A 16,086-nucleotide genomic window follows, 5' to 3' on the forward strand; every position below is an offset into this window, starting at 1 on the left:
CACTGAGTTCCTGTGGCAGCTGAAGACTTTTTTTTTTTTTCAAAGACGTGGATTAGTGTAAAGAATAGAGAAGCTAGGCTCCCTTTTGACCTACTTTCCCAGGCTAGATGCGTACACCTTTCGGCGATGTCATGTAAATATTTCTTATGTATGCGCTGTACATATAAGCTTCCAGGTCGATGTAAGGTAGAAGCCAGTATGACTCTCACAGGAAATGAAACGATGCACTTTCATGACCTTTGGTGTATGTTATAGTTAAATGGTTGATAAGGTAAAGACAGGATAGGACAATCATGCCTTAGAAGAGTCCAGGACAATGTAATATTCATATTATACATGCCAATCAATTAGGTCAGAATACCTTATCATAAATATTGATTAAGACAGCCCCTATTGTGGTACTAATAAATAGCTTCTGCTTGCGTATATTCATATTATACATGCCAACCAATTAGGTCAGAATACCTTATCATAAACATTGATTAAGACAGCCCCTATCGTGGCACTAATAAATAGCTCCGCTTGCGTTCAGTATATGACATTGCCAGGCCTTACAACCACTGCACCTTTAAGTTCACTTAACAATTGGCACGAAGGCTAAACAGATACCAACATAATGCCAGATAAATATGAAAAAGGACCATCTACCATGTCTGCTGTCTAGAAAAGCACAAGGCTTCACGCCATGCACAAGGACCAACAAGAACAAATTTCACCGTTTCAAGCACGCCTTAAACGGCGGAATGGCCTAACAAAGTACTTCGCTAGAGGAGTCTCGGGAACCGGAATGAATTTCCCGACTATAGCGAGTGGCCAGCTGTTCGTTGACAATAAGATATTCAGTGAAATGAACAGATATATAGTTAATTTTACTGAGAAAGCAAAGACGATGAACTGGAATTCAATTATCTAGCACGAGAAGGACAAGTGAAATTTCCCAGGTCCCTAATGTTAAAAACTCAGGACAAAAATTTTAAGTTACTCAAAATTGGCCTGTCTTAAATATTTATTAACTTCTCTGAAGCATGTCCGAAATAGTAAGAAGAATGTTCAATCTCCATCCTAATGGTCTACAATCACCGAGCTTTTGATAAAGCCTATGAAGAGAATAACATCCCAAGCTAATCCGTGCAAGATTTTGACAAATAATGCATTTAAGATTTCGACACCTATACTTCGAATACCTTCCACTCTGTGAACTTCATTGGTCAGACACATACACGAACTCTTATCGACAGATTAAGGAATGGAACTTACCTGATAAAGCCGATCCCTACACACACCAGCCACTGCTTCCAATCCAATTTCACTGTTGTAGTGAATTTACCAAGGAACTCGATAATGATTATCTAGAAAACAATCAAAACCGCACTATCAGTTCACAGTATTATCTGTATAAAAATAGTGAAAAAATGACACAAAAATGCCACCCACTTGAATTATTAAGGTAATTCCTACAATTCCCATGAACAGGTGGTTTGTAGTTACTCCACTGAACACATTGATTTCATCAGGCTTCCGAGCATTAAACTCATTAAAGATCTGCAATCAATAACAACCCACCAATTTGAGCTTTATGGCTAGAAATATAACATATAACAGAAAATCAAGATAGCAAATGCCATCCTAATTATTTTCCCAAGTTAAATGGTAAGTATAAACCAAAGGAGTTAAGAGCATGGAAGTATCAAACTGTCGGCATACTTACTTGACAAAGGACAAATGCATTAAAGATCACAGAATTCTTCACCATGGTAGCGTGTTGCGTACTTTCATCATTCAACTTAAGTATACTTTTCCCCGAGAAATTCAGCACGAGAAGTACGCAAACTTGATAAAATGCCTGCCAAAATAAAAGTTAACTTCAATGTAGAAAATCAATATTATCAAAAGACAAGTGGAGAGAAAATATACCTGTATGATTAAATTTCTCCACATAATGTTGGTTATGAGGGGTTCCCTGAAAGAAAAAAAAAGTGGACATCAATGAATAATCTGTCAAAGTAAAAGTCAACCCAAAAAATATATCCCTAAGTTTTTCCTGCTAAGCATGTTGTTCTCCCTTTTTGTGCACCCATTTGCACATTTGACACCCCCAAGCATCTCCGTGTGTAGAACATATCTTGCAAAACCAAAACGACATGAATTTCCTTTTTCTTAATAATCCAAAAACACAAGTGTAGTGGCCCTGGCTACCTAGAGACTCATGAAACATCCTGCAAGTCCCACGAAACAGTTACATCCAGGCCTTTAGCATGGTGAATCACCTCATTGCCAAATGTGTGTACGCTTATAGAAATGACTGATAAGCTATAAAGCACCAACACTCTCCACGAGCCTTTATGTCGTGTTGAACACTTCAACACGTGTCCGACACTCTCCGACATTCGGTTAACACATGTCGCAAAATTTGACATCTAGTCAACTTTCCCGACACTCAAGTCGGAATTCGACATACGAGTTTCCAACACGTGATTCCAATATCGAACTCAATTTTAAAAATTCAATAAAGGAAATGTTAAAATATATATATGTGAAAAAATAAAACATAATAATTAAAATAATAAATGGAAAAAGAAAAAAAAAACTTAGTCTTCTCTTCTCTTCGACTCTCACTTCCTGTGATACATAATTCACCCCATAAGTTTTTTTTTCTCATCTTCTAATATATCTAACATGCAAGTCCAGAATATCAATTACTTATTTTTTCTCCAAATTTTATGAATTATTGAAATAGAGTTGAATTTGTCAAATTGAGATAATGAATGATATTAATAAATGACGGATTAATGTTTTTAGTTTTTAGTGTATATTGATTCTAGGCTTTTTTTTTATTATTTATTTATTTATGAATTTGATTCAAATTAATTTGATTGAAATAATTATAAAATGATAATTTATTATGTATATATAAAAATATATATTTAATATACAACGCGTCCCAACACGTCGGAATTCTCTATTTTTCGAGAAACAATGTATCGGCGTGTTGTGTCATGTCATGTCGCATGTCAATGTCAGTACTACTTAGCTAACAGGTGCCACGGCAAACATAAAGCACTCAGCAAAAAATTCAATATCCATGATAATAAGAATGATAATTTAAAATCAGCAAGAATAAAAGGTTCAACCATAGCAAAGTCCAAAAGCGCTGACTAGTGCTTTGCATATTGCCGCTAGGACAAAGAAAAGGTACGTCACAACAAATTGCCAAGAGCAATTGTCTTTATCAAAATTCTCAAAGGGCCTCTTTTTTACCCAAGTATGGCACAGCATTGACCGGTAAAATAATATTTTTCAACAGTTTATATGCGGTTCAGACTAAGCAAGAGTACCAGAAGGCATATTACATGAAACACAGAAACTGCCAGATTTTGCATTTCCCTGTTTATTCATATGTAACAGCATATTGGAATTGGCCAGAGAGAAAACCTTCGACCAACTGGAGTTCTATGCATAAGATGATCTGTTGGAGGTTCTGTAGCCAAGGCAAGTGCTCCAAGAGTATCCATTATCAGGTTAACCCACAGAAGCTGCATTGAGAAGAAAGGCATAATGAGCACCATAGGTCAATAAACTGCATTTCCAGTCAAAGGAATTAGTCAACGGCCATAAAATAGAAGTTAAAGGAAATAGTGACACCTTGTCAAGTTGCCCCTTATAGTTGTTCAACAAATTCCATATTTATTTGCAATAACAGAATCAAATACCCAAAAGACAAGGTCTCCTGGTATGCAGAAGAAACAACGTCGATTTGCACTAATCCTACAGTTCTAAAAAGAGAATAAGCATCCTTTTCCTTCTGTCCATTCTATACACAAAAATTTCAAGGCACAAGGGAATTGTTCATCTCATACATGTGAGAAGGAAAACGAAAAGGAGTGCTTTTCACTTTATAATGTAGGTTTAGGAATACCAAGGAAGTAAGCTTCCCTATAGCTAGAACGCGAGACGCTAGCTATGTCAGTCAAAGAAAAATAGCAAAAACCTCAACGCATCCTGTGATTCTGCTTTAAGGCTCATAGTGGTATGTCGACTAAAACAGAAGGTTTTGAGATGGATGAGTAGTAGGCATAATGCTGAGGGCCTTGACTGCCTGTCAACCTCAAATTTGACAGCTTCTTTCTTGTCTATCCTTCCCCCTATTTCATACCCCAATTCCAACATCCAAAATTTCCAAAAGAAGCAACTTTAAGGGCTAAAAATTTATGCAGTTCTGACAAATGTTACTAGTATGGACATAGTTCATGGTAAATAAACAGCAGAGCTACAGACCTGCACTGCATTTAAAGGAACATCACCAGACGATATCGATGCCACAACATTGATAACCAGTGCTGCAACATTGACTGTCAGTTGAAACTGGATAAATTTCTGAATATTTGCATATACAGAACGGCCCCATCGCACAACCTGCCCAGAGAAAATGGACGTGATATATAATAAATTTGGTGTCCGCCTAGGTTGAAAAGACTTGAAATTAACTCAACCATAAAAGTCAATCTAGGGCCAAGAACAACTATAGAAGTTAATCTTTTGAAATTCTAGACAAAGTCCTCCATCATATTCCTCAGCCTATTACACAAAAGATGTCAAAATTACAATATTAAAAAGTTATCTGTTGATGTAATAATTAAATCAGCCAAAGTACAAAAATCTCAATAAGAATTACTAGATGTAAATATACAACGATCAGCACTCATTCATATATAGTTGAAAGTACAGGTGCTGAAAACCAATAGGTATAGCAGTCAAAAGAAACCAGTAGTACAGGGACCCCATTTCTGTAGCTGAAGATTGTCTCAAAAGCACATGTAGAGGAAGGTGCTCTTACCTTGCCATTTCAGATCTATGATGACTCAAAGGCCACATTTAGAGATGAGAACACTGTAATATTTACTGCGGATAACCTATGCTAGTATCCTCAGGCCAAGAGTGAACATTTTGCTAACCTTAACGACAGAAGCGAAATCATCATCCAAAATTATGATGTCTGCACTCTCTTTCGCAACTTCTGTCCCTTGAATGCCCATGGCAAGACCAATATCTGCCTAAACAACAATATAGTAAAAATGCAATCACTAAGATAATAAATTACTGAATGAAACAGAACATTTCAAACTCAATAAGAAAGTCCCACACAATAATGCACCGAGATGCAAGAGAGGCAAGATTAGGATTAGATCAGATGACCATATTCATCTGTATAAATTCTTCCACAGAGAAAAAAGACCATTTCACACCAATCAGTTGTCCAATTATCCTAATTATTGTTATGGAACATACTTTCGTTTTATAGAACAGGTATTCACCCACATGGCTTAAAATTTATCATGTTTTAGACCTCATCCAACTGTTATCATCTCCCAAACTAAGAGCCAATAAGCAGCAACACACTGGCCCATAAATGACATGTTTTATCTGAATATTAGTACATGATTATGTATGCAAGCATGCACGCAGGCTTTTTACATCAAGTTGCCTGGTGTCAAACCTCATGAAGAGCAGGAGCATCATTGGTTCCATCTCCTGTTACAGCAACAACATCGCCTCCTTTGCGTAATGCTTGCACGAGTAACAGCTTGTCACTAGGAGAAGACCGCCCCATCACCTAAACACGAATATGGAGTTAAAATGCCCTTACAACCTTACTAGAGAATCTATGAAGTTATCCATACCGTTATTTCTTTCGCACGTTGTTCTTGGTCCTTCTCAGACAATGCACGAAATACACTTCCTTCAATAACATTAGGTTCAGAGAAATCATCGCGAGGACCAAGTATTCCACACTCGAAAGCTATCGCTTTTGCTGTTTGGATATTGTCTCCTGTTACCATGCGCACCTATTAAACCACATGTATATGGTTACATTAGGTCTCACCACAATTAGGTAACTGGCACTTATATTCATTAATTAAGGATCTCATTCTTCATGTATACAAAGTACAGATATCCTATGCCATGATATATCACTAGCTTTGTGGATCAGGAAGGTGGACCACCGCTAGGCCAAATCTTGTTTCTTGCGTGATTAGTGACAGAAATACTCAGGGTTAAAGAGTTCTCTTCTGATCAATTAGATAAGGGATTCCCAAGAATCCAGATAATATATGACACTCCTAATTTTAATAAAGCGGCCATATATATTAGACTTGCCTTGACTCCAGCTTCTGTGCAAACTTTCACAGCATTTTTGACCCCTGGACGACAAGGATCCTGCAAGTGACATCACAGTCAAAAAAAAGGCATTGAAATTAGGGATGAGCGGTTCCAAGTTCCATATAAGTTCCACCTAGAACCTAAAACCTACCAATTGGAATAGATTCCTCATTTTTTAAACTTGAAACCTATCCTACATACAATACATTGAAACCTGTGAACCTACCTATCACAGGTTTCAGGGTCAATTCTAAAGTCTACTTGGATTCTACCTATATTATTAATTGAACGATACAGTGAATTATCACATTTAATAACTATCACTTATTGCTACAATTCACTTATGAAACATTATCATAAAATGAAAGCTCGGACTAGTGATTCCAAATTATGCACTCATCATCGGACGTAGCAAAATACCGTAGGATCACATGAAAATATAGACCAAGAAAAACAAAAAAAAAACTTGCTCCAAGTTCTAAGTTTTAGGTTCTAGGTTCCACTAATTTAGAATCTGGAATCTACCCGTCGAAACAAGTTCTCCAATTTTTGGAACCTAAAACTTACCCTACATACTTTTAAACCTAGCCTACAGATTATGTACTCATCATCGAACATCACAAAATATCACAGGATCGCGTGAAAATATAGATTAAGAAAAACATAAAAACTTGTTCTAGGTTCCAAGTTCCACCAATTTAAAACCTAGAATCTACCCATCGAAATAAATTTTTGGAACTTGGAACCCACCCACATACCTTTGAACTCGGAACCGGACAAGTTTCCACAAGTCCGGTTCTCGTGTTCCTAGTTTTATCTTGGAACCATGCTCACCCTAATTGCATCAAAGTTGAAAGCTATAGAAAAGTTAAATCTATTAAATGGCATGCAAATGTGCATAAATATATAACTACCTAATCGACAAAGGATGGAAAATCTAGATTGGAAAAGGCAAAGTGATAAGCTAATGATATGATTGTATATGCTATGATATGCCTACATGGTCTGGTTCCCACCAAAAAAAATGATGTAACAATACCGAAAACAAAGCAATGGGGCTACATGGTAACGTTCTGTTCTTTTTTTGTTCCGAGGAACAGAAAATAAAAAAGTGTTTCTTTCCGAGGAATGACTTTGAACAAAAGAACACATTTTGTAACATTTGTTCCTAGAATAAAAAATTAATAGAAACACGTTTGGTAAATTTTTTTTTTTTTGTTTCGTTTAATTTTTAATATTTTTATTTATTTTTCATTTTTCCTTTTTTTTTTTTTTCTTCTTTCGTCCGGTCACCGCCTCCGGCGACCGACCCAGAAGGGGCCGACAACCTCGCCCGGCCACGGCGAGGCTCGCCGAGGCCACGACGAGCTCGGGCTCGCCCGATCCGACGAGGCCGAGCTCGCCCAACCATGGCGAGGCTTGGCCTCGCCGGGGCCGACAACGCTCGCCTTGCTAGATCCGGGCGAGCCCGAGCTCGCCCAACCAAGGCGAGGGCGAGCCTCGCTGGGGCCGGCGACCCTCCTGGCGAGGTTGCCGACCCTCGATGGCGTCGCCCAGGCCCTCGACGGCCGTCGCCGGCCCTCAACGACGGTCGCTAGCCATGGTCGAGACCGCGACCGGCCAAAAAAAAAGAAGAAAATAAGAAAAGAGAAGAGAGAGACACTAAAATTGTTTCTAAAACAATAAATAACTTTTATGTTTCTTTTTTTTGCTCCAATTTTATTCTCGGGAACATAAAAATAAAAAAAGTGTTCGAAACGAAAACGAAAACGTTTCTATGCAGCCCAATATTTCTACTATTAGAGTATAAGGATAAAATAGTCATTAGGAGCTTTAGAGTTTATTTTAGGGATATGTGCAATACAAGTCCTAAAATTTACAAGAAAAGAGCAATCGAATCCTAAAACTTCTCAAATTGGTTCAATTGAGTTTTAAAATTAACACCTTCGATTTATTAACGGAAAATACGACGTGGCGCCGACGTCATATCTTAAATAAATTTATATTTTTCATGTGGCTTTTTAAATTATTTTTTATTCAAATTTTTTAAAAATTAGATTTAAAAACTAAAAATGAAAAACTAAAATTTATTTAAAAAACAAAACTATTAAAAAAATAAAGAAAATGTCACCGGTGGGCATTTACTGCTGCGCCGCCGCCCCTCACCGGAGGGGCCGACGACGATCGCCGAAGGAGGCGAGGCCGGGCGAGGCCTCATTGGCCCTAGGTGAGGCCCGACCACCCCGACAAGTCAGGCGAGGACGCCCACGGCACGCCGGCCCCGTGAGGGCCGGCGACCTCGTCGCCCTGCGGGAGGCCTCGCCAACCCTCGCCTAGGGTCAGCGATGCTCACCTAGATCTGGGTGTTTCGATTCAGCTCCGTCGCACTCCTGATGCCATGCCCCGACGCTGTCTAGATCTGAGTGAGTGGGTTCCGGAGAGCAGGGGTTTCGTCGTCGTTGCTGCACCGCATTGCTGCCAAGCCGTGCCGCCGTAGCCCCAATGCCGTCCCCGCCGGACATCGTGACCCTTTGCGGTGGCTTTGGGCCCACCGTTCCAGACGTCCCTACCGCCGACCCTGACGCCATCGCCGCACCGAACTACCGTCGCCGCCCGGTTGCCACTAGTGACTCCACCCGATCCAACGTCGGGGACGCCCAGATTTAGGCGTCCTCGCCCGACCTGGCGAGGGTGGCCGGCCCTCGCCTGGGGCCAGCGAGACCTCGCCCGAGCAAGGGCAAGCCACCCCGCTTAGGGCCGGCAACCGTCGCCAGCCACTCCGAAGAACCGTCGCCGCCCACTCCGACGATGGGCGATGGCGGAAGCACCACCGGTGCCTTTTTATTTTTTTGCACGGTTTGTTTTTTTTAAATAAATTTATCTTTTTATTTCTGTTTTTAAATCTAATTTAAACAAGAATAAAAATAATGTTAAAAGCCAAGTGTATAAAAAAAATCATTTAAAATGCCACGTCAACATTTTCCATTACTGAGTTTGACGGTGTAAACTTTAGAACTCAATTAAACCAATTTAACAAATTTTAGGAGTCGATTGCACTTTTTATAAGTTTTAGGACGCAATTACACTTTTCTTATGAGTTTTAGGACTTGTGTTGCACATATCCCTTTATTTTATTTATATATATAGAACATTACTAAATGAAAAACAGCAGTTTTCTCTCATATGATATCAGAGCTTAAGGCTTAACCCTAGACGCCAGAATAATCGCCGTTGCCACCATCGGTCACTTGCTGAAACAATTGCCGTTACGGCTAGGTCTCCATCGTGTGTCCTTTTTCTCACACGCTACTTTTCCTCAAGGGAGTTTTCCCTCTCGTGACCTTATGCGATTCGCGCGGCTCGCTCAGCCTCGTGATCGCACGGCTCCCCGGTTGTGGCTCATTGCTTACTGATTTTGGTCATTGGGATGCTAGGTCACCTCCAGTGTTGATGTTTGGGTCACTGATTTTTAGTCATTGAGATGCTGGGTCATTGATTTTTGGGCCGTTCCCGTTGATTCTTGTTCACTCAGTTCCCTGGCGCGATTCTCATGGATGCTGGTCGCTGATTTTAGTTATCTCCAGCGTTGATCATTAGTATTTGGTTGCTGACTTCTAGGCGGAGGTTTGCTGATTGTGATTTCTGGGCTGCTGTTTCTTGGTGATATATTAACAATTTTGTTACGTTATTGATTTGTTTGGGCCGAGTTATTTAAAGAAAGCTATTGCGAGAATTTTCTTCTTGGTTCTTGGAGAATGGGTGATACTTCGAGGGATAAAAGAGAGAATGATCTGATAAAAATCATTCTATGATGACTACGATTATTTCTTCATCCAATAGAATTACGATAAAAAACTTGAGGGCAGTTCTAACTTCCATAATGGAAGAAAATTGTGAAGCTTGCTTTGACAGATAGGAATCAACATAGACACTTAACTAAGTCTAAACCCAGAGATGATGAAACTTGGGACTTTATAGATGCATGTATTATTGGTCAAATATAAAATTCTATGGAAAGTAATGTAGTTGCTTTAGTAACACATATTGACATAGTTAAAAGATCTGTGGGAGTATTTGGATGTGTTATATTCTTGTCAAAATATCCTATTGCGGATTTGAGTTATCGCAGAAGTTTAATTGATCTGAAAGGAAAGGATGCTCTATCACACAATACTTTGCGAATGTTATTCTCCCAATTTCAACTAATGTTCAGCAAATGCAACTTCAAAGAGAACAATTAGCTGTGATAGGATTTTTAGGAGGTCTAGGCCCTAAATATGAAACTGTTAAGTCTTAGATTCTTGGAGGAGAGATTGTTGCGTCACTCATTGATACATTTGCACGGGTTCTTCAAATATCTCATGAGTCTTCTCAGGGTACATCTATGATAGATAGTTCAGCTCGTGTCCCAATCTAAAATTGGCAATGGTATTAGGGGTGATGAAGTCATGGAGGATATGGTGGACATGGTGGCCGAGGGGGAGGCCGAGGCATAGGAATAGGAAGAGGCCAAGGTTAGCAGAATAATAACGGACAATCTTATATGTTTGCCGATACCTCGGGGGCCACACAAACATGTCATTATTGTGGCAAATTTGGTCATATTCAAAAATTTTGCTACAAATTACATGGAAGACCAAGGCAACAGCAATAGTTTGCGTACACTGCATCTAGTGCTAATCCTTCTCTACAATCTTTTGAAGGCAAGGTAATTATTATGTCTGAGGAGGAATTTGCCTGATATAACCAATTTTAGATTTCATAACCTGCTTCTTCCACTGCTAGTTTGGTTCAGACAGGTAATGCCACTACATGTCTTTCAACTGTTTCTCGTCCTTGGGTCATTGATTCAAGGGCTCTTGATCACATGTCAAGCCTTTCAAGTATATTTTCCTCTCTTACTCCATCTTCATCTATAGTTACCTTGGCCGATGGATCATCTACACGTGTTATGGGGGTTGGCACTGTCCACCCAACTCCTTCATTGCCATTTGTCCTCAATGTTTTATCTTCCACAATTTCCATTCAACCTCATGTCAATCAGTAAATTAACCAAAAAATTTTAGTGTTCAATGACATTCTATTCCAATTCTTGTATTTTTCAAGATTTGGCTACGAAGAGGACAATTGTTAGAGGACGAGAGGTAGAGAGGTTGTATGTGCCGAAAGACACTCCATCAACCGCTTGCCCTAGTGTTACATCACTACATCAGATTCATTGTCATCTTGGTCATCCTTTTTTACATACTCTTTAGAAGTTAGATTCTAATTTTCGTTATCTTTCTAGTCTAGAATGTGAGTCATGCCAACTTGGCAAATTATATCGTATTAACTATCCGCCTAGAGTCATTAAACGAGCAGCATCTCCCTTTTTGTTAATTCATTCAGATATTTAGGGTCCTTACTGTGTAGTTTCCAATTTAGGTTTTCGATATTTTGTTACTTTTGTTGATGACTACTCAAGAATTATTTGGTTATATTTAATGAAAAGTCGTTCAGAATTATTTTCTATATTTCATGCATTTATATCTGAAATTCATACTCAATTTGGTGTACATGTTAAAGTTTTGCGTTCGATAATGCTAAGTACTTTTACGCACCATTCTCGATTTTATGACTCAACATGATATGATTCATAAATCTTCTTGTCTTGATACACTTTAATAGAATGGTGTTTCTGAAAGAAAGCATTGACATTTGTTGGAAATTACTAATTTCATGTTATTTGAGATGAAAGTCTCTAAAATCTTTTGATTTGATGTTGTTCTAACTGCTATCTTATTAATCACAACCCTCTTCTATATTGCGAGGTGGCATCCCATTGTCTATTTTGTTTCCGAATAAGCCATTGTTTGTCGTACCACCTCAAATTTTCGGTTGCGTTTGTTTTGTTCGTGATCATCAACTTGGAATATCAAAACTTGATCCAAAGGCCATCAAGTGTGTGTTTATGGGTTATTCTCGTACTCAAAAGGGATATCATTGTTATTCTCCAACATTAAGAAAATACTTTATAATTGATGATGTCTCATTTTTGGAATCTACTTCTTAACATGATGTTTCAATTATTATGCCTACATTGGATGAAGACTTATATATGACTACCATTCGATCTACTACGTCAATAGTTTCACCAGTATCTCCACAGGAACCGCCTCCTTACTAGATTTATACTCGACATCTTCAAGTAGCTATTCCTCCCCCCCTTTCTCCTATCGCTACTACATCATCTTCTACGTCAAATCCGTCATTAGACTCTTCTCCTATATCTAATCTTTGATCTTCCTATCACTCATCGAAAAGGTACACGAGATTGTATTCAACATTTTATTGCAAATCTTATCTCTTACTCTTCTATGTCTCCTTTTCGGTCATTTTTATCTACTATTGAACATCCTATCCCTAAGTCTGTAGCTGAAGCATTACAAAGTTCTGACTAGAGGACAGCCATAGAAGAAGAATTAAAGGCTCTTAAAATGAATCAAACTTGGGATTTGGTACCTCTTCCTTTAGGCAAAACTACTATTGGTTGTCGATGAGTGTATGCTGTGAAGGTCAATCCTGATAGTTCTCTTTGCTTGTTTAAAAGCGAAACTTGTTGCTAAAGAATATGCCCAAGTGTATGGGGTTAATTATTTGGACACTTTTTCTCCTGTTGCCAAACTTACTTCTGTTCAAATTTTGATCTTTCTTGCTGCCACAAATAACTAGCCCTTATTTTAGCTTGATATTAAAAATGCGTACTTGCATGATACTCTTAATGAGGAAGTTTATATAGAGCATCCTCCAGGATTTGTTGCTCAGGGGAAGGGGGAGTCTGGGAGACTAGTTTGCAAATTAAGAAAATCTTATATGGTTTAAAGCAATATCCACGAGCATGGTTTGAAAGATTTTCTAAGGCCATACTTTCTTTTGGAATATCGAGATGTGAAAATGATCACTCTTTCTTTTATAAACATTCAAGAGGAGGCAAACTATTCTTGATTGTATATATTAATGATTTTAACATCACGGGAGATGACTTGGTTGGTATAGCTAAGCTAAAGATCTATCTTCAGCACCAGTTTCAGACTAAAGACTCAGGAAAATTGAAGTATTTCCTAGGAATTGAAGTTACACAGTCAAACAAAGATATTGTTTTATCACAACGAAAATATGTCTTGGATTTGCTTACTGAGACAATTATATTGGGATCAAAGTCTCTTGATTCACCTATAGAACAAAGAGCTAAACTGATCGCTGAGAATGGGGAGATCTTTGATAATTTCGAGAGATATAGAAGACTAGTGGGTAAGCTGAATTATCTTACCGTTACTCATCCAAATATTGCTTTTCCAATCAGTATGGTAAGCCAGTTTGTCTTCCTCCCGAACATCTCATTGGGACACAGTTATTTGTATATTGCAGTACTTGAAGAAGACTCCAATGAAAAGGATTATTTATCAAAACCACGGTCATAGCAAAGTTGAAAGATTTTCTGTTACTCGCTTTAGTGTCGAGTCAGAATATAAAGCCATGGCACTAATGACGTGTGAATTACTATGGATTCAATAGTTATTGACTAAATTAGGTTTCAAAGCTTCAACACCTATGACCCTATGGTGTGATAATAAAACTACAATGCATATAGCTTCAAATCTCATGTTTCATGATAGAACAAAATACATTGAGGTCAATTGTCATTTTATTCGAGAGAAGTTACAAAGTGGATTGATTCTTCCAAGTCATGTTCGAACTAGTGAGCAACTTGCAAATATTTTTACTAAACCTTTGGGTAATAGAAGGATAGATTATATTTGTAACAAGCTGGGCATGATTAATATCTATGCTCTAACTTGAGAGGGAGTGTTTATAAGGGTAAAATAGTCATTAGGAGCTTTAGGATTTATTTTATATATACACAACATTACTGAATGAAAAACAGCACTTTTCTCTCGCATCGACCTTGAGGTACTCATCCGAAACTGCCAAAGTCCACTCACATGGTGGTACATACTCCAAAACATATATTCAGAAAACAATGCAAAGGGAAGATCCCTGTATGTAGAGAGATAACTGTTTGTGCATACCTTTATACCAACAATTGCCAGCAAGACAAGGTCATCTTCAGGGAGCACCCATTTGTCAAGACTCTCCTCATCTGCTGGAACGCTGTCAAGATCATGTTTCCTACAAGCAATGGCAACACAACGCAAGCTTCTTGCCGCCATCTCATCAATAGCTCGCTTGAAGAAATCCTGCAACAATAGGAATTAAAAAGCAAAAGTAACCAATGAAACTCCGTGCACATTTCATTGCTTTAAACATAAAAAGGTAACATATGGATAAAGCATCACTATTAATCCTCCATTCTTAAGCAATAGAATGATGGAACGGCTATTTGTCCATCCAACCTTGTGACATGCTTTCATAGAGCACAAAGGCAAAAGCCTAAACGTTGTTACTAAAGCATCACATGAGATATCGAACAAACTACTAGTCTGAAGCTACCCAAATAAATTTTCTCGCCACTCCATGACATGCACAGACAGGCTCAAAAGTAGCTCAATTTATGCTGAAACAAGATAGAAAATTTTGTTACATACACTAATCCACGCTAGTCATTTACCCAATTAGACAGCATCTACAAAGAAGTGACTTAGTAATTGATGTAAGAGAAAATGATGAGGTAGAACAGCAAATATAGGTAGATCACAACCAGAAGATTAACCAAAACTTGTCTTCCCCATACCGTAGTAACTTAATGTATCAACTTGACTAAGGGAAAAGGACCCTGTTTCAACCTTTTCATTATCGATGGGTTGGAATTGACCATTTGAGTCAACATATCTCGTACAAGAATCTAAGACCAGTTCTGCTGCTCCCTTCCAATGTATAAAAACTTCAGAGTTATTCTGCAAAAAGACAGGGATGATGGAAATAGAATCTCAATAGGTGAGTCACAAAAGTAAAACCTACACTTCCAGAGATTTCAAAACAGCATCTAGTTTCTAACAGACATCTTGAACAACAACTTTCATAAGCAAATTTTTATTAAAAAAAGCAGGAGAACAGACTCGTGGTTTCTCTTAATCTCTAGATCTAGATACTGAGTTCCCGATTGATGCAATCTCAAACATGCCTAAACTCAAATGCACAAGTCAAAAGCACAAAACAACATAATTTGCACCCCACTAGCTCCAAAAAGCCAGTATACCCAATTTGCAGGAAAACAAGTCTCTTTGGTCAAAGAATTGTTGTGCCATTTTGGCTCAGGAAAATGTCATGTCTTTTGTTTCACAAAGGATCATGTTCATGTTGTTAGATTTATTGATCAGAATGTGACAACATTTTAACAAAACTTGCAAAAAGTTACAGTATCTAAACTCAAATTCACCTGATTGATTAATCAACATTAGATAATTACTAGATCAAGTGTTTGTACCAACATCAACATCACCAAGGATCATGTTTATGTTGTTAGACATATTAATCAAAATGTGACAACATTCTAACCAAACTTGCAAGAAGTTACGTTATCTAATCTTGAATTCACCTGGTTGATTAATCAACTTTAGATATTTACTAAATCAAGAGTTTATAGTAACATCAACACAATCCAAAAAAATATAACTTAATTGATGAGTTTTGGTTACATCAAGTGTTAACCGCACGATCAAATGCAATAGACTCGAAATCCTAATTCTCCCAAATTACAGAATATACCAATATTATGAATATAAACTCGTGAACTTGAAACAATAATTCTGATTTAGAAGAGTCTAAAAACACCATTGTACACTTCATCAGTAAGTTTTAGAATTGCTAATGACATTAGGATGGAAATAGTACTGTTAGTGTTGGAATAACTAAATATTAAATCACGCCCTCATCTAATGGCTTAAGCTTTTAGAACAATCAGCAGTCATCCCAAAAATCTTACATGGT

At 38.0% G+C, this 16,086-nt stretch overlaps 1 protein-coding gene across 1 annotated transcript in view; it reads right to left on the reverse strand.

The window, feature by feature from the left end:
• Positions 1 to 307: 307 nt before the first annotated feature.
• LOC104424212 (calcium-transporting ATPase 9, plasma membrane-type) overlaps positions 308 to 16,086 on the reverse strand; it is a 32,262-nt gene continuing 16,483 nt past the window's right edge. The window contains 13 exon segments of the mRNA XM_039314840.1: positions 308 to 817; positions 1,258 to 1,349; positions 1,435 to 1,542; positions 1,709 to 1,843; positions 1,915 to 1,960; positions 3,433 to 3,533; positions 4,276 to 4,413; positions 4,953 to 5,051; positions 5,495 to 5,611; positions 5,679 to 5,843; positions 6,157 to 6,216; positions 14,229 to 14,396; positions 14,943 to 15,053. Coding sequence (XP_039170774.1) covers positions 721 to 817; positions 1,258 to 1,349; positions 1,435 to 1,542; positions 1,709 to 1,843; positions 1,915 to 1,960; positions 3,433 to 3,533; positions 4,276 to 4,413; positions 4,953 to 5,051; positions 5,495 to 5,611; positions 5,679 to 5,843; positions 6,157 to 6,216; positions 14,229 to 14,396; positions 14,943 to 15,053 — 1,437 coding nt within the window. The 3' untranslated portion in view covers positions 308 to 720.

The sequence above is a fragment of the Eucalyptus grandis genome, chromosome 6 (assembly GCF_016545825.1).
Source record: "Eucalyptus grandis isolate ANBG69807.140 chromosome 6, ASM1654582v1, whole genome shotgun sequence".
NCBI lineage: Eukaryota > Viridiplantae > Streptophyta > Magnoliopsida > Myrtales > Myrtaceae > Eucalyptus > Eucalyptus grandis.